This window comes from Lepidochelys olivacea (assembly GCF_965140295.1).
Source record: "Lepidochelys olivacea isolate rLepOli2 genome assembly, chromosome: 6".
Classification (NCBI taxonomy): domain Eukaryota; kingdom Metazoa; phylum Chordata; order Testudines; family Cheloniidae; genus Lepidochelys; species Lepidochelys olivacea.
This window is the reverse complement of record NC_140416.1, coordinates 71,485,813-71,506,367: the sequence shown is the minus strand read 5'-3', so window position 1 is coordinate 71,506,367 and position 20,555 is coordinate 71,485,813. Positions and strand designations below refer to the sequence as shown.

Sequence of the window (20,555 nt, the reverse complement as noted above, 5' to 3'; positions counted from 1 at the left end):
ACTATCCACAAGGCTTGTTACCCTGTCAAAAAAAAACTGTCAGGTTGGTTTGACATGATTTGTTCTTGACAAATCCATTCTGACTGTTACTTATCACCTTATTATCTTCTAGATGTTTGCAAATTTTTTGCTCCAATATCTTTCCGGTTACGGAAGTTAAGCTCACTGGTCTGTAATTCTCCGGGTTGTCCTTATTTCCCTTTTTATAGATAGGCACTATATTTGCCCTTTTCCAGTCTTCTGGAATCTCTCCCGTCTTCCATGACTTTTCAAAGATAATCGCTAATGGCTCAGATATCTCCTCAGTCAGCTCCTTGAGTATTCTAGGATGCATTTCATCAGGCTCTGGTGACTTGAAGACATCTAACTTGTCTAAGTAATTTTTGACTTGTTCTTTTTCTATTTTAGCGTCTGATCCTACCTCATTTCCACTGACATTCACTATGTTAGACGTCCAATCACCACCAACCTTCTTGGTGAAAACTGAAACAATGAAGTCATTAAGCATCTCTGCCATTTGCACGTTTTCTGTTGTTATCCCCATCCCCCTCCACCCATCCCTCTTTGAGTAATGGGCTTACCCCATCCTTGGTCTTCCTCTGGCCTCTCATGTATTTGTAGAATGTTTTCTTGTTACCCTTTATGTCTGTAACTAGTTTGGTATTGTTTTTTGCCATGGCCTTTCTAATTTTGTCCCTACATACTTGTGTTATTTGTTTATATTCATACTTCAGAATATGCTGCCACAGCATTTATCTGGGGTCAGTCCCCATGTACATTATTTGAACCCTCTCCCCCAACCCCTTCCCTGGGGGTGAATACTGCTTTGCACATCCTGCAGTACAGACTACTTATCTGTGAATTTTCTTTCCAATACCCTCTGATGTTCTTGCCCACCTGGAGAAGATTCATTTTTCTTAGAATTATAGCTTTTTCCCTCTGTTTTCACAGATTAGAATGGAAAATACATGCTTGTGTAAAGGAATATTTGTTTGTTCCCTAAGTCTCTGTTACAAGGTTCACATGTTAAATTTAGGTGACTAAGGGTTTGTCTACATGACCACTTAGTTTGTAGCAAGCTGGCGGGTGAATCTATCTAAAGCTAGCCTGCTAAGATCTAACTGTCCCTGTGGACTTGCTGATGTGCCCTAACAGTTTCTGAGTGTTTCAAACATGGTAATCAGAGCATACTAAGGAACTGTGCACATTAGGAGGGTCTACAGGACAGTTAGTGTCGGTAGACCAGTGCACAGTAGATTCACTTCCCAGCTAAAAGTTGGTGTGGACAAGCCCTTATTGTAATATATTCAGTTAGTATTTTTCGGCTTTGGAAGCTGTCATTTTTGGTTCTCCACAGAAGGGTCATCCTGGCTCCAGGCTGGCTGTCAATCTGTGCTCTGCCTCCAACTAGCAGGGAGAGGGGGAATGCCCACAGTACAGACTGTTGGACATGGAGGGTATTAAAGAAAATTCACAGGTAAAAAGGAAAATTTTGTGGAAACAGCTGAATCATTTGGCTGAAACACATACAAAATTCAGCCTGAGGCAGATACCTGACATGGAAAATTTCAGCCCGAATGGTTATAGTGTGTCCAAGTTATAAACAGTTGAAACTAAAGTTTTATAATGAGAAGTGTGGAGCAACATGAACTGTGGGAAGCACTACTATCTCCTCCTATGATAACATAACACCGTTGGAATTCAGATAATCAAGGAAGGGATTTAACCAGACCACTGTCTTGAGAACTCAGTTTCTTTAAATTTATTCAGATTCATTTAATCTCTGTTTAAGATAGCATGAAGTGACAGAAGTGAAGTCTGAGACTAAATTAAAATGCGCTTTCTAACACATTTATATATATCACAGCTGTTCAGAGGATCTGAGAAACTAGAGGGTCCAGATGTTTTGACATGAAGAGTCAATATGTTTAGAGATAAGTGCTATGTGCAGTTAGTAGCTGAACAGGTGGTATGTTAAATACTGATACCACAGAGCTCTCTATTTCTCAGTCCTGTTCTGTATCACAGAATAATATTAGCTATTTGACATTCTTATCATTCATCCTAGAAAAATCATGTATAATGGAGCGAGCTGTAACCGCAGCTGTCTGGGATATTGAGGAATATGTTTGAGAAAAATATGTCCAATTGAATTATAAGATTTTTTTCCATTTCAGTGCTGAGCCTAAATGCTCTATTGGCTAAATAATTTACTTAACCTTTTGAATAAACTGCAAGAAGTTTATATGTTTCTAATATACTATTAGTAGGTAATATTATGCCAGAATCAGAAATCCTGTTCACCGTTTATCTATGCTATCTCCATTAACTAAAAATAGAAATTGAGAAACCAAGAAATAAAAAAAACATCATAAACTATTTTTCATTAACTTAAAATGAATGGAGATGGGCAAATGTAATGGGAATATCTACACTAAGGAAAATATGTTGGAAGATCTTATGAAACATGTCATGTTGATGACCGTGGTTTCCCCTTTAGCAAAAGCAAAGTGCCAGTGGAAATTTCCCCATAAAGATGTGCACCCCCTTCCCTACACAGATTTAGCCTCGGATTTACAACAGGGCTGCTAAATACAGGTAGGATGGTGATTTAATGCTAACAATAGTAGTGCAGTAAATGAACCTGGAAGGAAGGAATACCAGCATCAGATATAACTAATTTTCTGGTGTCTGCAATCATTCTTCATGTGTTCAGTGAAAGCAGATAGGAAGGAGAATGGGATGCACTCAGGCTGAAAGGAGCAGAAGCAAAGTGAAGGTAAAAACAAAGAAGAAAAGAGCAGTAAAAAAATTAGAGGAGAATAGGAATGCAGGAAAAGGAGGGGGAAAAGAGAAGGGAAGAGAAGAACAGTAAAACTAGAAGAAAGCCATAGAAGTGAAAACTTTATATAGAAAAAAGGATGGAACCTGGTAGATGTGAATTCTTGAAGGATTTTTAGGTTTGTATGGGGGGAAGAGTTTTGGATAGTCCCTGTTCTTGTTCCACTGTTGTTCTTCTGTCTCCAGCTGAAGCTTATTACTTTTTTCATACATCTTTTTTCTTCTTTTTCCTGAATCTGCCTCACTCTTTTTCATTGGAATTTTACGGGCACAGGCATCTGTCACATTTTGTTCCTAATTTGCCCAGATTGGCCTATCATGGAGAAGGGTTAGGAGTGAGGTGGATATAATTCATTACATAATATAATATAATATAATATAAATCATAATTCATTACAAAGCCATTCGCACATATGCATGGGATAAAAGTAAAAGAGATATAAAAGTTTGGTTGACAAAGGTAACTTCATAGATATAATATATTTAGACTTTTCTGAGCTGTTTGATTTAATACAACACAACATTATGATTTAAAAATTGGGACGATGCAGCATCAGTAAAGCATTATGTTAAATGGATTAAAAACTGGATAATCTCAAAATGTAGTTGCCAGTGGACAAGCATCATCAAATGGAGGTATTTCTAGTGGGATTCTGCAGGGGTTCAACATTTTTATCAATGATCTTGAAGTAAATATAAAATTACTACTGATGAAATTTGCAGAAGATACAAAGATTGGCAGAGTGGTAAATACTGATGAGGACAGGGCAGTTATTCAGAGCAATCTAGAGCACATGGTAAGATAGATCCATTCAAACAAAGTGTGTTTTAACACAGCTAAATGTAAATTTTTACATCTAGAACAAGGAATGTAGGCCTACTTACAGAATGGGGGACTGTATCCTGGAAAGCAATGACATTGAAAAGGATTTAGGGGGTCAGAATGGGTAAGCAACTGAACACAAGCTCCTAGTGCAAAGCTGTGAGAAAAAAGGGCTGATGTGACCCTTGGATATATAAACAAGGGAATAATGAGGTGATTTTACCCCTGTGTATATGGCACTAGTATGAGACTGATGATTAAATATGCCTAGCACAGTGGGATGTTGGTCCATTACCAGCAGTGGCGGATTGGCCACTGGGACCCGTGCCCAGGTGCCCTGGCCAATTGGGGGGCCCTGGAAAAATGGGTGCCCCTGTGCCATGACCCACTTTGCCTGCCCGGCCCTCCTGCCAGGGAGCAGAGTCTGAGGGTGGGAACTTCCCCCACCCGCCTGGTGCTCCATCTGGGGAGCGGGGTCGGGACACGGGGCTTGCTGCACTCTCCAGCAGGAGCACTGGGTGGAGCGGGGCAAGCCCTAGCACCCTGACCCTACTCCCCAGGTAGAGTGCTGGTGGGCGGAGCGGGGCAAGCCCCTGTGCCCCAACCCCGCTCCCCAGATGGAGCGCCAGGTGGGCAGAGCATAGCATCATAGAAGATTAGGGTTGGAAGAGACCTCGGGAGGTCATCTAGTCCAATCCCCTGCTCAAAGCAGGACCAATCCCCAACTACATCATCCCAGCCAGGGCTTTGTCAAGCATGACCTTGAAAACCTCTAAGGAAGGAGATTCCACCACCTCCCTAGGTAAGGTAAAAAAGTTTTTCCTAACATCCAACCTAAACCTCCCCCAGTGCAACTCCTTTTTCTGTCATCTGGTACCACCGAGAACAGTCTAGATCCATCCTCTTTGGAACCCCCTTTCAGGTAGTTGAAAGCAGCTATCAAATCCCCCCTCATTCTTCTCTTCTGTAGACTAAACAATCCCAGTTCCCTCAGCCTCTCCTCATAAGCCATATGTTCCAGTCCCCTTATCATTTTTGTTGCCCTCTGCTGGAACCTTTCCAATTTTTCCACATCCTTCTTGTAGTGTGGGGCCCAAAACTGGACACAGTACTTTAGATTAACCAATTTATTTGAGCATAAGCTTTCGTGAGCTACAGCTCACTTCATCCGATGAAGTTACTCTGAAACCGGCTGTTACTCTGAAACCTGTCAGTACTCCAGATGAGGCCTCACCAATATCGAATAGAGGGGAATGATCACGTCCCTCCATCTGCTGGCAATGTCCCTACTTGTACAGCCCAAAATGTCATTAGCCTTCTTGGCAACAGGGGCACACTGTTGACTCATAGCCAGCTTCTCGTCCACCATAACCCCTAGGTCCTTTTCTGCAGAACTGCTGCCAAGCCATTCGGTCCCTAGTCTGTAGCGGTGCATGGGATTCTTCCCTCCTAAGTGCAGGACTCTGCACTTGTCCTTGTTGAACCTCATCAGATTTCTTTTGGCCCAATCCTCTAATTTGTCTAGGTCCCTCTATATCCTATCCAGCGTATCTACCACTCCTCCCAGTTTAGTGTCCTCTGCAAACTTGCTGAGGGTGCAGTCCACCCATCCTCCAGATCATTAATGAAGATATTGAACAAAACCGGCCCCAGGACCTACCCTTGGGGCACTCTGCTTGATACTGGGTGCCAACTAGACATGGAGCCATTGATCACTACCTGTTGAGCCTGACAATCTAGCCAGCTTTCTATCCACCTTATAGTCCATTCATCCAGCCCATACTTCTTTAACTTGCTGGCAAGAATACTGTGGGAGACCGTATCAAAAGCTTTGCTAAAGTCCGGGAATAACACATCCACTGCTTTCCCCTCATCCACAGAGCCAGTTATCTCATCATGGAAGGCAATTAGATTAGTCAGGCATGACTTGCCCTTGGTGAATCCATGCTGACTGTTCCTGATCACTTTCCTCTCCTCTAAGTGCTTCAGAATTGATTCCTTGAGGACCTGCTCCATGATTTTTCCAGGGACTGAGGTGAGGCTGACTGGCCTGTAGTTCCCCAGATCCTCCTCCTTCCCTTTTTTAAAGATGGGCACTACATTAGCCTTTTTCCAGTCATCCGGGACCTCCCCCGATCACCATGAGTTTTAAAAGATAATGGCCAATGGCTCTGCAATCACATCCACCAACTCCTTTAGCATCCTCGGATGCAGCGCATCTGCTTCCATGGACTTGTGCTCATCCAGCTTTTCTAAATAGTCCCGAACTACTTCTTTCTCCACAGAGGGCTGGTCACCTCCTCACCATGCTGTGCTGCCCAGTGCAGTAGTCTGGGAGCTGACCTTGTTCGTGAAGACAGAGGCAAAAAAAGTGTTGAGTACATTAGCTTTTTCCACATCCTCTGTCACTAGGTTGCCTCCCTCATTCAGTAAGGAGCCCACACTTTCCTTGACTTTCTTCTTGTTGCTAACATACCTGAAGAAACCCTTCTTGTTACTCTTGACATCTCTCGCTAGCTGCAACTCCAAGTGTGATTTGGCCTTCCTGATTTCACTCCTGCATGCCAGAGCAATATTTTTATACTCCTCCCTGGTCATTTGTCCAGTCTTACACTTCTTGTAAGCTTCTTTCTTGTGTTTAAGGTCAGCAAGGATTTCATTGTTAAGCCAAGCTGGTCGCATGCCGTATTCACTATTCTTTCTACACGTTGGGATGGTTTGTTCCTGCTACCTCAATAAGGATTCTTTAAAATACAGCCAGCTCTCCTGGACTCCTTTCCCCCTCATGTTATTCTCCCAGGGGATCCTGCCTATCAGTTCCCTGAGGGAGTCAAAGTCTGCTTTTCTGAAGTCCAGGGTCCGAATTCTGCTGCTCTCCTTTCTTCCTTGTGTCAGGATCCTGAACTCGACCATCTCATGGTCACTGCCTCCCAGGTTCCCATCCACTTTTGCTTCCCCTACTAATTCTTGGTTTGTGAGCAGCGGGTCAAGAAGAGCTCTGCCCCTCATTGGTTCCTCCAGCACTTGCACCAGGAAATTGTCCCCTACACTTTCCAAAAATTTCCTGGATTGTCTGTGCACCGCTGTATTGCTCTGCCAGCAGATATCAGGGTGATTGAAGTCTCCCATGAGAGCCAGGGCCTGCGATCTAGTAACTTTTATTAGTTGCCGGAAGAAAGCCTAATCCACCTCATCCCCCTGGTTTGGTGGTCTGTAGCAGACTCCCACCACATCACCACCCGTGTTGCTCGCACTTCTAAACTTAATCCAGAGACTCTCAGGTTTTTCTGCAGTTTCATACCGGAGCTCTGAGCAGTCATACTGCTCTCCTATATACAATGCAACTCCCCCACCTTTTCTGCCTGCCTGTCCTTCCAGAACAGTTTATATCCATCCACGACAGTACTCCAGTCATGTGAGTTATCCCACCAAGTCTCTGTTATTCCATTCACATCATAATTCCTTGACTGTGCAAAGTCATAATGAATTTGCAAAATAATAGTTCTGTGACAAAAGATTGCAATGCTTTAAATGCAGACGTGATAATACTGCATGATAAAGCAAGAGAAGCTGAAATATAAGCAGGAAAGCTCTTAGATAAATAGGAATGTCTGCAATAAGGATCTGCTCCAAATCCCACTGACTTCACTGGGAGTTGGTTTGAGCCTCATGAGTCGAGTACAACAAATTGCCTTTTCTTATTTATTCTCTCTTGTCTTTCCATCAGTGTGAAAATTCCTATATAAAAGTGAAAATAAGGTGTTAAACTTAGATTTATGAAAAATATTGACTAGTTCTTATATATTACTCTTGTAGCGGTTATGATTTGTATTATAACTAGTGACTTTCACATCTCTTTCTAATTCCAGTTAAATTCTATACCATCTTAGCTATATTACAAAACTTTTTTAAACTGACACTTAAATATCTATAACAGCTACAATATTCCCAAATTCATTGGTGGTGTTATTGCAGTTTGTTTTCTTTTATTGTCAACTAACTTGGTTGTGGTTACTTATTAACCTAATTATTTACAGTTTATCGTGATTAGTTTGTCAGGGATTGTTGCTGAGATAAATATACATCTGTGAAGAATGTAATCACTTTGGACTAAATTGCATGAGTTTTGTAGAGAACTCCACCCATAAAGAAATACTAATGCCTTTGTATACATTGCTGCGGTTACTATATCAGCAATGTTTTTGATTAGTGATAAAGTAATTAATCAGCTACTTAATACTGCAGGTCATTTCTGTTTAAATGTCTAACTATATAGAGTAAGGTTTCAGAGTAACAGCCGTGTTAGTCTGTATTCGCAAAAAGAAAAGGAGTACTTGTGGCACCTTAGAGACTAACCAATTTATTAGAGCATAAGCTTTCGTGAGCTACAGCTCACTTCATCAGATGCATATCGTGGAAACTGCAGCAGACTTTATATATACACAGAGAATATGAAACAATACCTCCTCCCACCCCACTGTCCTGCTGGTAATAGCTTATCTAAAGTGATCATCAGGTGGGCCATTTCCAGCACAAATCCAGGTTTTCTCACCCTCCATCCCACCCACACAAATTCACTCTCCTGCTGGTGATAGCCCATCCAAAGTAACAACTCTTTACACAATGTGCATGACAATCAACTTGGGCTATTTCCTGCACAAATCCAGGTTTTCTCACATCCCCCCACCCCCATACACACACAAACTCACTCTCCTGCTGGTAATAGCTCATCCAAACTGACCACTCTCCAAGTTTAAATCCAAGTTAAACCAGAACATCTGGGGGGGGGGTAGGAAAAAACAAGAGGAAACAGGCTACCTTGCATAATGACTTAGCCATTCCCAGTCTCTATTTAAGCCTAAATTAATAGTATCCAATTTGCAAATGAATTCCAATTCAGCAGTTTCTCGCTGGAGTCTGGATTTGAAGTTTTTTTGTTTTAAGATAGCGACCTTCATGTCTGTGATTGCGTGACCAGAGAGATTGAAGTGTTCTCCGACTGGTTTATGAATGTTATAATTCTTGACATCTGATTTGTGTCCATTTATTCTTTTACGTAGAGACTGTCCAGTTTGACCAATGTACATGCAGAGGGGCATTGCTGGCACATGATGGCATATATCACATTGGTGGATGTGCAGGTGAACGAGCCTCTGATAGTGTGGCTGATGTTATTAGGCCCTGTGATGGTGTCCCCTGAATAGATATGTGGGCACAATTGGCAACGGGCTTTGTTGCAAGGATAAGTTCCTGGGTTAGTGGTTCTGTTGTGTGGTATGTGATTGTTGGTGAGTATTTGCTTCAGGTTGCGGGGCTGTCTGTAGGCAAGGACTGGCCTGTCTCCCAAGATTTGTGAGAGTGTTGGGTCATCCTTTAGGATAGGTTGTAGATCCTTAATAATGCGTTGGAGGGGTTTAAGTTGGGGGCTGAAGGTGACGGCTAGTGGCGTTCTGTTATTTTCTTTGTTAGGCCTGTCCTGTAGTAGGTAACTTCTGGGAACTCTTCTGGCTCTATCAATCTGTTTCTTTACTTCTGCAGGTGGGTATTGTAGTTGTAAGAAAGCTTGACAGAGATCTTGTAGGTGTTTATCTCTGTCTGAGGGGTTGGAGCAAATGCGGTTGTATCGCAGAGCTTGGCTGTAGACGATGGATCGTGTGGTGTGGTCAGGGTGAAAGCTGGAGGCATGCAGGTAGGAATAGCGGTCAGTAGGTTTCCGGTATAGGGTGGTGTTTATGTGACCATTGTTTATTAGCACTGTAGTGTCCAGGAAGTGGATCTCTTGTGTGGACTGGACCAGGCTGAGGTTGGTGGTGGGATGGAAATTGTTGAAATCATGGTGGAATTCCTCAAGGGCTTCTTTTCCATGGGTCCAGATGATGAAGATGTCATCAATATAGCGCAAGTAGAGTAGGGGCTTTAGGGGACGAGAGCTGAGGAAGCGTTGTTCTAAATCAGCCATAAAAATGTTGGCATACTGTGGGGCCATGCGGGTACCCATAGCAGTGCCACTGATCTGAAGGTATACATTGTCCCCAAATGTGAAGTAGTTATGGGTAAGGACAAAGTCACAAAGTTCAGCCACCAGGTTAGCCGTGACATTATCGGGGATAGTGTTCTTGACGGCTTGTAGTCCATCTTTGTGTGGAATGTTGGTGTAGAGGGCTTCTACATCCATAGTGGCCAGGATGGTGTTATCAGGAAGATCACCGATGGATTGAAGTTTCCTCAGGAAGTCAGTGGTGTCTCGAAGGTAGCTGGGAGTGCTGGTAGCGTAGGGCCTGAGGAGGGAGTCTACATAGCCAGACAATCCTGCTGTCAGGGTGCCAATGCCTGAGATGATGGGGCGCCCAGGATTTCCAGGTTTATGGATCTTGGGTAGTAGATAGAATATCCCAGGTCGGGGTTCCAGGGGTGTGTCTGTGCGGATTTGATCTTGTGCTTTTTCAGGAAGTTTCTTGAGCAAATGCTGTAGTTGCTTTTGGTAACTCTCAGTGGGATCAGAGGGTAATGGCTTGTAGAAACTCGTGTTGGAGAGCTGCCGAGCAGCCTCTTGTTCATATTCCGACCTATTCATGATGACAACAGCACCTCCTTTGTCAGCCTTTTTGATTATGATGTCAGAGTTGTTTCTGAGGCTGTGGATGGCATTGCGTTCCGCATGGCTGAGGTTATGGGGCAAGTGATGCTGCTTTTCCACAATTTCAGCCTGTGCACGTCGGCGGAAGCACTCTATGTAGAAGTCCAGTCTGCTGTTTCGACCTTCAGGAGGAGTCCACCTAGAATCCCTCTTTCTGTAGTGTTGGTAGGGAGACCTCTGTGGATTAGTATGCTGTTCAGAGGTATTTTGGAAATATTCCTTGAGTCGGAGACGTCGAAAATAGGATTCTAGGTCACCACAGAACTGTATCATGTTCGTGGGGGTGGAGGGGCAGAAGGAGAGGCCCCGAGATAGAACAGCTGCTTCTGCTGGGCTGAGAGTATAGTTGGATAGGTTAACAATATTGCTAGGTGGGTTGAGGGAACCATTGCTGTGGCCCCTTGTAGCATGTAGTAGTTTAGAAAGTTTAGTGTCCTTTTTCTTTTGTAGAGAAGCAAAGTGTGCGCTGTAAATGGCTTGTCTAGTTTTAGTAAAATCCAGCCACGAGGAAGCTTGTGTGGAAGGTTGGTTTTTTATGAGAGTATCCATTTTTGAGAGCTCATTCTTAATCTTTCCCTGTTTGCTGTAAACTTGAAGAGTGGTCAGTTTGGATGAGCTATTACCAGCAGGAGAGTGAGTTTGTGTGTGTATGGGGGTGGGGGGGATGTGAGAAAACCTGGATTTGTGCAGGAAATAGCCCAAGTTGATTGTCATGCACATTGTGTAAAGAGTTGTCACTTTGGATGGGCTATCACCAGCAGGAGAGTGAATTTGTGTGGGGGGGTGGAGGGTGAGAAAACCTGGATTTGTGCTGGAAATGGCCCACCTGATGATCACTTTAGATAAGCTATTACCAGCAGGACAGTGGGGTGGGAGGAGGTATTGTTTCATATTCTCTGTGTATATATAAAGTCTGCTGCAGTTTCCACGATATGCATCTGATGAAGTGAGCTGTAGCTCACGAAAGCTTATGCTCTAATAAATTGGTTAGTCTCTAAGGTGCCACAAATACTCCTTTTCTTTATATAGAGTAATAAATTACATACACACCAAAATTGGTACAGTATTAAACATTTTAAATAGGGTGATGATTTCATTGAATTTATGGTTTTATGGTATGAATACAATTAAAAGGTAATGTTAACAGTAAGATTTGTTGTCCAAGTTTTCATTGTCTGTAGACATAAGCATGAATGAAACTATTAGGAAGGCTTTATTATTAATCTAGTAAATGGCTGGCTAATCTAAAGATTTTGCCTCGATACTGTTACAATGTGTATGGGATTGTTTTTGAACACGCAAGATTTAGGGTGAAATTAATAATGCTGTTACAAATGTTTTCAAAACAAAAATGCTTTTGTGCTTTATAAATTGAGATTGAAAAGGGTGCAGCTGACTAAAGAAGTCAGTCGCCAACACACACATACACTCTCGCACATCTAATTTCAATGAATTATGTGGTTTCAGAAATAGAACATGATTAGCATGTATGTATTTGGCTGAAACGCATCTTCCAGCTAACAAAATGTTTCTTAGGTTTATTCTGATATTTCATCTTAGTTAGGAATCGGGTGTTTCATTGTTGTGGTTTTGGGTTTTTTTAAGAAGAAAAGGAGTACTTGTGGCACCTTAGAGACTAACAAATTTATTAGTCTGCGAATACAGACTAACACGGCTGTTACTCTAACACCTTTTTTTTTAAGGGATTTTAATACCCATGAAAAGTTCTGGGCTGATAGTCCTGTAGATAGAACACTTTTATTTATCTCCAAAAGAGGTATAGACAAATCAGCAACATTATTATGGTCTTGCTCACATTGCCCTGCTACTAATCTTCAGTTGTTCTATAGCATTTGTAGTTCATTCTCCATTACTGTTGTTCAGCCCTGAGCCTCTTTCTTGCACTACAAACAAACGGATCAATTAGTATCAGTTTTTATAGTATTTTGATGGTGTGGACACCTGTTCACCATGAAATTAACTGAGGACACTAACTCATTCCAGGCAGGCCACTCAATCAAGCAGCCAGTAGATGGCTATTGCTTTTAATCCTTATTGGTGTGGGATCAGTTCACACCATGTACATAGGTAGCTTTTCTTTTACTACCTTTATTTCATTTATTACTATAGTCTTAAATTTACATTAAAAATATATGGCTGAGGAGAACTGGAGAGCCCTGTATGTTAATAGAGACTTCAATGAGGATCATGACTCAAACCTACAATGATGATATCTGCGGTGAAGTAATTTTGTTGGTTTAGTTGTTGCACAAGGTTATTCTGATTACTCAGTTCATCATAGATAAATGGAAAGCTTAGTTTGATAATTTAGGGTGGGATTTTCAAAAGTCCTTAAGTGACTTTGGAGCACAAGTCCTATTGAAACTTGGAATTGTGCTCCTAAATCACTTACCTGCTTTTAAAATCCCACTCAAAATGTAGATATTTATTTAAAGAATGACACAGGTGTATTTGGGAATAGAGATTTGAGTTAAATAGTCAAGTTTTGCATTTACCAAAGCATAAATATTTTAATTAGTTTGTAGACTATAATTTTTCAGTATATAGTATCAACTAACATTAGTGCTTGGTAAATTCTTAGGGATTCCTTAAACTTAAGTAGTGTGTCAAAATCTTCATAGATTTCCATTTTTAAAAGATACCAAAATTGAACTTTGTCTCCAGTTGACCCATTTGCTGTGTTATTATAGGCTCTTATTTAAATGTTTCACTTTTTCATTCAAAATTGCGTAGGGTTCGTTTCCTACTGGGTGGACGTCATGGAGAGTTTAAGTTCCTGCCTCCCACTGGATACGCACCCTGCTATGAAGCTTTGCTTCCAAAAGAGAAGATGAAATTGGAACCAGTAAAAGAGTATAAGAGAGATTCTGATGGAGTTAGGGATTTGCTGGGTACAACACAATTCCTCTCCCAAGCTTCCTTCATTCCTTGTCCAATAGATACCACTCAGGTATGTCTACTTTACAATAACGGAAGTGTAAAATTCATTTTACCCAGAATCTTAAAATAAGCAGTAAAAAATTTAGGCCAGCATGTATCCTCTCTTAGCAATATACTGTTTGTGCAATACAGTATTTAATAATATGTTAAATAATCTTGGTATCAGTTATTATAGTTGAAGTCTTTTAGGAAAGTTGGACATTACTGAGTCTCTTCTCTCTTGTTGAATCTTGAAATATTTTCTTCTTAGATTGTTTTGCCTCTTCACCTTGAAAAGATCAGGGACAAGTTGGCTGAAAATATCCATGAACTATGGGGAATGAATAAAATAGAACTTGGCTGGACCTATGGCAAGGTAAGTTGTGAGAGTACTTCTTAGGGAATAAATATCCTTATTATATGTGAAGTTGGTAGTACCACCAACTGTTAAGACTGTATTCCAGAATGATAGAAATGTAGGACTGGAAGGGACCTTGAGAGGTCCAGCCCCCAGCGCTGAGGCAGGAACAAGTATGCTTAGCTCATCCCTGACAGGTGTTTGTTAAGTTCGTTCTTGAAACCTTTCACTGACAGGGATTCTGCAACCTCCTTTGGAAGCCTATTTCAGTATTTAACTATCCTTATAGTTAGAAAGTTTTTCCTAATATCTAACCTAAATCTCCCTTGCTACAGATTAAGCCCATTACTTCTTGTCTTACTTTCAGTGGAATGGAGAACAATTTATCATCGTCCTTAATATAATAGCCCTTAATGTACTTGAAGACTCTTATCAGTTCTCTCTTCAGTTTTCTTTTCTCAAGACTAAGCATGAGCTTTTCCTCACAGGTCAGGCTTTTTAAAACTTTTATAATTATTGTTGTTGTCCTCTGGACTCTCTCTACTTTGTCCACATCTTTCTTCAAGTGTTGCACCCAGAACTGAACACAGTGCTCCACCTGAGACCTTGTCAGTGCTGAGGAGAGTGGGATAGTTACTTCCCATGTCTTACATACAACATTCCTGTTAATTCACCCCAGAATTATATTGACCTTTTTTACAACTGCATCACATTGCTGATTCATATTCAGTTTGTGATCCAGTATAACCCCCAGAGCCTTTTAATTAGTACTACTACCTAAGCAGTTATTTCCCATTTTGTAGTTGTACATTTGATTTTGCCTTTCTAAGTGTTGTACTTTGCATTTACCTTTATTGAATTTAATCTTTTTGATATCAGACCAATTCTCCAATTTGTCAAGGTCATTTTGAATTCTAATCCTGTTCTCCAAAGTACTAGCACCCTCTCCCACTTTGGTGACATCCACAAATTTCATAAGCACATTCTCCACTCCATTTTACAAGTAATAAATGAAAATATTGAATAGAACCAGATCCAGAACAGCCCCTTGTAAGGTCAAATTAGATATGTCATCCCAGTTTAACAGTGAACCATTGATAACTATTCTTTGAGTACGGTCTATCAATCAGTTGTGCATCCATTTTGTGGTAATTTTCTTTTGAGAATGTCATGTGGAACTATGTCAAAAGCCTTTCTAAAATCAAGGTGTATCATATCTACAGATTCCCCCCAATCCACTAGTCCAGTAATCTTTTTTTTAAAAAAGGAAATTAGGTTGGTTTGGCATGATTTGTTCTTGACACATCCATGTTGGCTATTACTTATAACGCTATTATTTTCAATATGCTTACCACTTGATTTTTTGTTATTTTGTTTCAGTATATTTCCAGCTATTGAAGTTAGGCTGACTTTCAGATGCTCTTCGTCTTAAAAGATATTTTAAAAGATAGCTTTAAAGACATGTTTTCTCAGGGAGATTAGAGAGGCTAAAAAAGCAGAAAGCGCAGTAATAATGGGGGATTTCAATTTTCTTCATACTGACTGGGTATATGTGATCACAGGAAAACATAACATTTCTAGACATTATAAATAACTGCTACTTTGATCAGCTTGTCCTGGAACCCAAAAGGGGAGAGGCAATTCTTCATTTAGTCCAAAGTGGAGCACAGGGTTTGGTCCAAGAGGGGAATATAGATTAACCTCTGGGTAATACCAGCCATAATTTAATTAAATTGAAAAATCTTTGTAGGGGGAGAAGTGACAAAGAAACCCACCACAGTAGCATTTAATTTCAAAAAGGGAAGCTACTCAAAAATGAGGATCTAGTTAAAGGGAAATTAAAAGGAACAGACCTGAGGGTGAAATGCTTGCAAACTACATAGAGACTAATTAAAAACACCATAATAGAGGCTCAAATTAAATGTACCCTCCCCACCAAAAAAAAAAAACATAGAGGACCAATAAAATGCCACCATGGCTAAACAACAGAGTAAAAAAAGGCATTTAGGGCAAAAGTTGGAAATAAAATCCTAGTGAGGAAAATAGAAAGGATAATAAACTCTGGCAAGTCAAGTGTAAAAGTGTAATAAGGCAAGCCAAGAAAGAATTTGAAGAGGAACTAGCAAAAGGCAAAAACGAATAGCATTTTTTTTAAGTACCTCATAAGCAGGGAGTCTGCCAAGTAGTCAGTGGGGCTACTGGATGATTGAGGTGTTACAGGTGACTCAAGGAAAACAAGACTGTTGTGGAGAATCTAAATGCATTCTTTTCATCAGTCTTCACTGCAGAAATGGGGGAGATTCCCACACCTGATCCATTCTTTTTAGATGATGAATCTGAGAAACTGTCCCAGATTGAGGTGTCAGTCGAGGTGGTTTTGGAACAAATTGATAAATTAAGCAATAATAAGTCACCAGGACCAGATGGTATTCATCCAAGAGCTCTGATGGAACTCAAATATGAAATTGCAGAACTAATAACTGTGATGTATAACCTGTTGTTTAAATCAGCCTCTGTACCAGAAGACAGGTTTCAGAGAAGCAGCCATGTTAGTCTGTATTCGCAAAAAGAAAAAGTACTTGTGGCACCTTAGAGACTAACCAATTTATTTGAGCATAAGCTTTCGTGAGCTACAGCTCACTTCATCGAATGCATCTGATGGGGAGGGATAGCTCAGTGGTTTGAGCATTGGCCTGCTAAACCCAGGGTTGTGAGTTCAATCCTTGAGGGGGCCATTTGGGATCTGGGGCAAAAATTGGGGATTGGTCCCGCTTTGAGCAGGGGGTTGGACTAGATGACCTCCTGAGGTCCCTTCCAACCCTGATATTCTATGATTCTATGATTCTTACCACTCAAGAAAGAGATCTTGTAGTCGTAGTGGATAGTTCCCAGAAAACATCCTCTCAATGTGCAGCGGCAGTCTAAAAAGCTAACAGAATGTTAGGAACTATTAGGAAAAGGATAGATAATAAAACAGAAAATATCATAATGCCAGTTTTTAATAAAGTTGTGGATTAATTAAATCACAGCCAGTGTCTCCTGTCCTCCTCATGGTATAGCTGGACAATAGGTCCATCAATGGCAATTAGCCAAGATGGTCAGGGATGCAACCTCAGCTCCAGTTGTCCCTAAAAGTCCCAATCTTAGAAGCTGGGAATGGTTGACAGGGGATGGATTATGTAGAAAAGGGGAAAAAAAGGCCATGGAATGTAGGTAGGCCTGGCATGAGTAATTGAAGGTATTGTGGGAGGCCTCGTTCTTTGGAAGACAGGATTAAAGAAATAAATAAATCATCAGGCTGAAAATGTTTGTGCTCAGATAAGTAAATGGGTTAGTATGCTAAAATACAATGTCTGAGCTAGCTAAGATAAGAGGGGGAATGCCCAGGGAGCCATTTACTATGAACAAGATAACAATGGACAAGAGAAACCAGGAGCGTAAAGATGAGGTAAAGAGTAGTGTTGAACGAGGACAATGTGTGAACAGAACATGCTGTACAGGGGTTGGTTCCTGCAAAGTAACCAATCCAATCCAAGGTTTCAGAGTAGCAGCCGTGTTAGTCTGTACCAGCAAAAAGAAAAGGAGTACTTGTGGCACCTTAGAGACTAAATCCAATCCAAGAATGTGTGATGCAATGTATAGTAAGTGCAGAAGTCTAAGTCTGCTCCTGGGGACCCTTTGGAGCTTAGCAAGCAAGGGGACTGAATTAGACTTGTACCAAGCAGTTGGTGCAGGGTCTTGTGGTACCATCTATGATAACAAATGGTACAGTATTATTTCAGTCTTCAGCCATATCAGAGCATGGTACAGACAGGAATGGAAGAGCATATGCCCCCCCCCCTTCTCTGGTATGGGTAGAATTTTATTACCCATAAAACTTTCAGTATCTAAGGAGCTTCATTCCCCTGTATTGGCTCCTCATATCCTCCTTTCCATAAGGGAAAGTAGGATATCCCTGGGACCATCAGGTTTCCCAGTATGGCCAAGCTCAGGGTTGGCTCCATGACCTACATAATCATACTCTGTCTTGCCTATGGAATCTGTTGAAAAAACATCTTCCTCAGAGTCTCAGCAAATACACAATTCTCTCCCATATATCCCCTGGTGGCTCCCCTTTCAGAATTTTATTCAGATTGGTGATATTTTAAGCATGTTGATGGGAGAGATTCTCATCATTACCCTTATAAGACTTGGGAAGGTTCCTTTGGTGTTCCCCTCCTGACCCATATGGGGCCCCCAATGGCATTACTGGAATCCATGGGATCCTTATAGAGGTAGTTTAGGAGAATGCATAAATGTCTTAGCAAGGAGACTGAAAGTATGCAACCTGAATTACCACAGCAACCACACCAACAATTGCCACAGCAGGAAGATGTGATCAACACCCAGGGGAGAAGATCTCATCTTCGTCCCCTGATGAGGTTGTGGTGCTCTCTCTCTTCTTATGCTGATTATTTGAAACAGTTTCAAGAGCTGATGCATTGCAGATCCAACTGGAAGTGATCCAGGAATCTCATCTTAAGTTATTAAACTCTTTAGATGGCAGGATATGTAGCACTTCCAATTAATGAAGCAGTATTGGAATCTGCTAAAGCTGAATGGGACATTCAGCCACAATACCACCTACATGCAAAAGGCTGACAAGAAATATTATACACCTCTCAAGGACTCAGAGTTTTTTATCTTCACACCATGCTACTAATTCTTTAGTGGTCAATGCTGCTGGGAGAACGAAGCAATATCTCTCTGACACCACAGGATAAAGGACAGAAATGGTTAGATTAACTCAGGAGGAAGAGTTATTCTTCAGCTACTCTTCAATTTAAAGTAGCAAATTAGCTTGGCTCAGACATGCACTATGAGTTTTAAATACAGAGTAAGGACTGCAGTATTTAGCCTACTGTTTGCCTTCTCATTCACTAACTATGATTTTACATCTTTCACTATGTTTCAGTGGTTAAGGGGGGTGTTCCATACTTCATAATTTATCATGGAAAGACTCATTTATATAATACTGAATAGCTGTTATAAGGCATCGTGGGATGGATGGTAGAGTTTGTAATACTTTTATCTGTGCAAGGAACAAGTTTATTTTTGCAGTACTGAAATTAGTCTGAGTGTGGTAACGGTACAATATCTTTTTCTGGTATTCTATTATAGATACGGGATGATAATAAAAGACAACACCCTTGTCTCGTGGAGTTCTCAAAATTACCTGAAACAGAGAAGAATTATAACCTACAAATGTCAACAGAAACCCTAAAGTGAGTTTTAAATATAATATTAAAAATAAATAAAGTTTTATATTTTGGTTGATTCTGCCATTTTAAAATCATAGAATCGTAGGACCAGAGGGGACCTGCACTCAGGGCGGGATTAAGTACTGTTTAGACCATCCCTTACTGGTGTTTGTCTAAGTGTGTTGTATGGTTCCAAAATGTGCAAGTCAGATGGACAATCGCGTCCAAATTCCGTTCAAAATAATTTATACAATTTCTGCTGACTTCATTGGGAGTTCTGTGTGTATATTTAAAGGGCAGAATTTGGTCATTTATTTGCAGAGCTATAGAGGAGAAAACAGAGAGAAATTCTGTTGACGTTACTCATGATAAAAGTCCCTGGTGAGTCTAACTTGCAGTGGACTACTCGTTGCAGAAGGACAAGCGAGATTTGGCCCATGTTTTTTAAAACATTAGTTTGTACTTTTTTTTTACTTTGATGCTACTGTTCATTTCATCTTGTAATCCTATTTCTGCTGACTTTTGCTAAATCAAAGTCTTTATTTTTCCAAAGCCTATAAATCTGGAATTAAATGAGAGGTACATCTGAAGTATTTCAAGTATGAAGAATTACGAATAACACAAAACAGTGCATGAGAAGGCGCTATTTTCCCTTAATGCCTGATAGGAGCTGTAACTTCATTCTATTTTACAACAACGAACTTTTTGTCTTTATAGAACTCTTTTGGCCCTTGGATGTCATATTGTGCATGCTAATCTGGCAGCTGAGGAAGATCTTAAGAAAGTAAAACTTCCTAAAAAGTATGTATCTTAACAATAATTATCATGCATTTATTATAATTCTTAATTATGTGTGTGTTACTTAAACAGAAAATACTCATTGCAATTGTTTTGGTAAACATTATTTTTAAAAAAATTATTTTTCGCTGATAATGCTAACTATACGGGCTATGAAAGTTTCACATATACAGACTGCCTGGGCACATGAATACTGACTTGCAACAGCAAATTTTTGTTCCAACACCTGGCCTCTGATGATTGCTGACTGCCAGTCTTGCTGTATTATGTCACCCGGTGGAGTGGCTGTGAGAAAAATAGCCATGCACTGGTGGCTGTATTGAACTAGCATGCTCTTTTTATCTTGTGATGTTAGCCTTGTGTAACCCCAGAATAGAAAGTTTATTTTATCGTGTAGCAAAATATAGTAGATGGTACTTAAAAGGGTATATTCCTCTTCCATATAACTGTCTCCATTTTCCATTTACTTTTTCATTTTGGGTAAAAGTATTGTACTACATACAAAAATGTACAAAGACAAGATTAATCTACCTCTATTGATATTTAGAGGAAAACACTGGGAAAACACAATTCAACATTATGCATTAATTAGGTATTCTCAGCATACTTACCTTTTGTATGGTACTTTGTATCAACAATAGTAATAAACACTTCTTCAGTATTAAAAAGAGTTGAAGATAACTTTTAGGAAGTTGGAACCCAATCCTGCAAACATGTATACATATGGGTTACTCATGGGGATAAATATGTTCACGATCAGGCCTTTAGTGCTTTAGGCAAAGAAAAGTTTCCTTTAAGGCATTTGCCTTTGAAAAGGTCTTTTCCAAATGATTGTATGGGAGAGTACAGTTCATTGCTGGAGGCTGTGTCTGAACTTTAATGGAGTAGTTTTATTTTTATTTCCTTCTTGCTCTAAAC

The 20,555-nt window shown here is 40.5% G+C and overlaps 1 protein-coding gene across 1 annotated transcript in view; it reads left to right on the top strand.

The window, feature by feature from the left end:
• Nucleotides 1-20,555, top strand: part of RYR3 (ryanodine receptor 3) — a gene marked incomplete at its 5' end in the record, with an annotated part of 579,989 nt that overhangs the window by 206,884 nt on the left and 352,550 nt on the right. The window contains 4 exons of the mRNA XM_084631721.1: nt 13,056-13,272; nt 13,513-13,617; nt 18,760-18,863; nt 19,557-19,640. Of these exons, the coding sequence (XP_084487847.1) occupies nt 13,056-13,272; nt 13,513-13,617; nt 18,760-18,863; nt 19,557-19,640 (510 nt within the window). The remainder of the gene's footprint in view (nt 1-13,055; nt 13,273-13,512; nt 13,618-18,759; nt 18,864-19,556; nt 19,641-20,555) is intronic.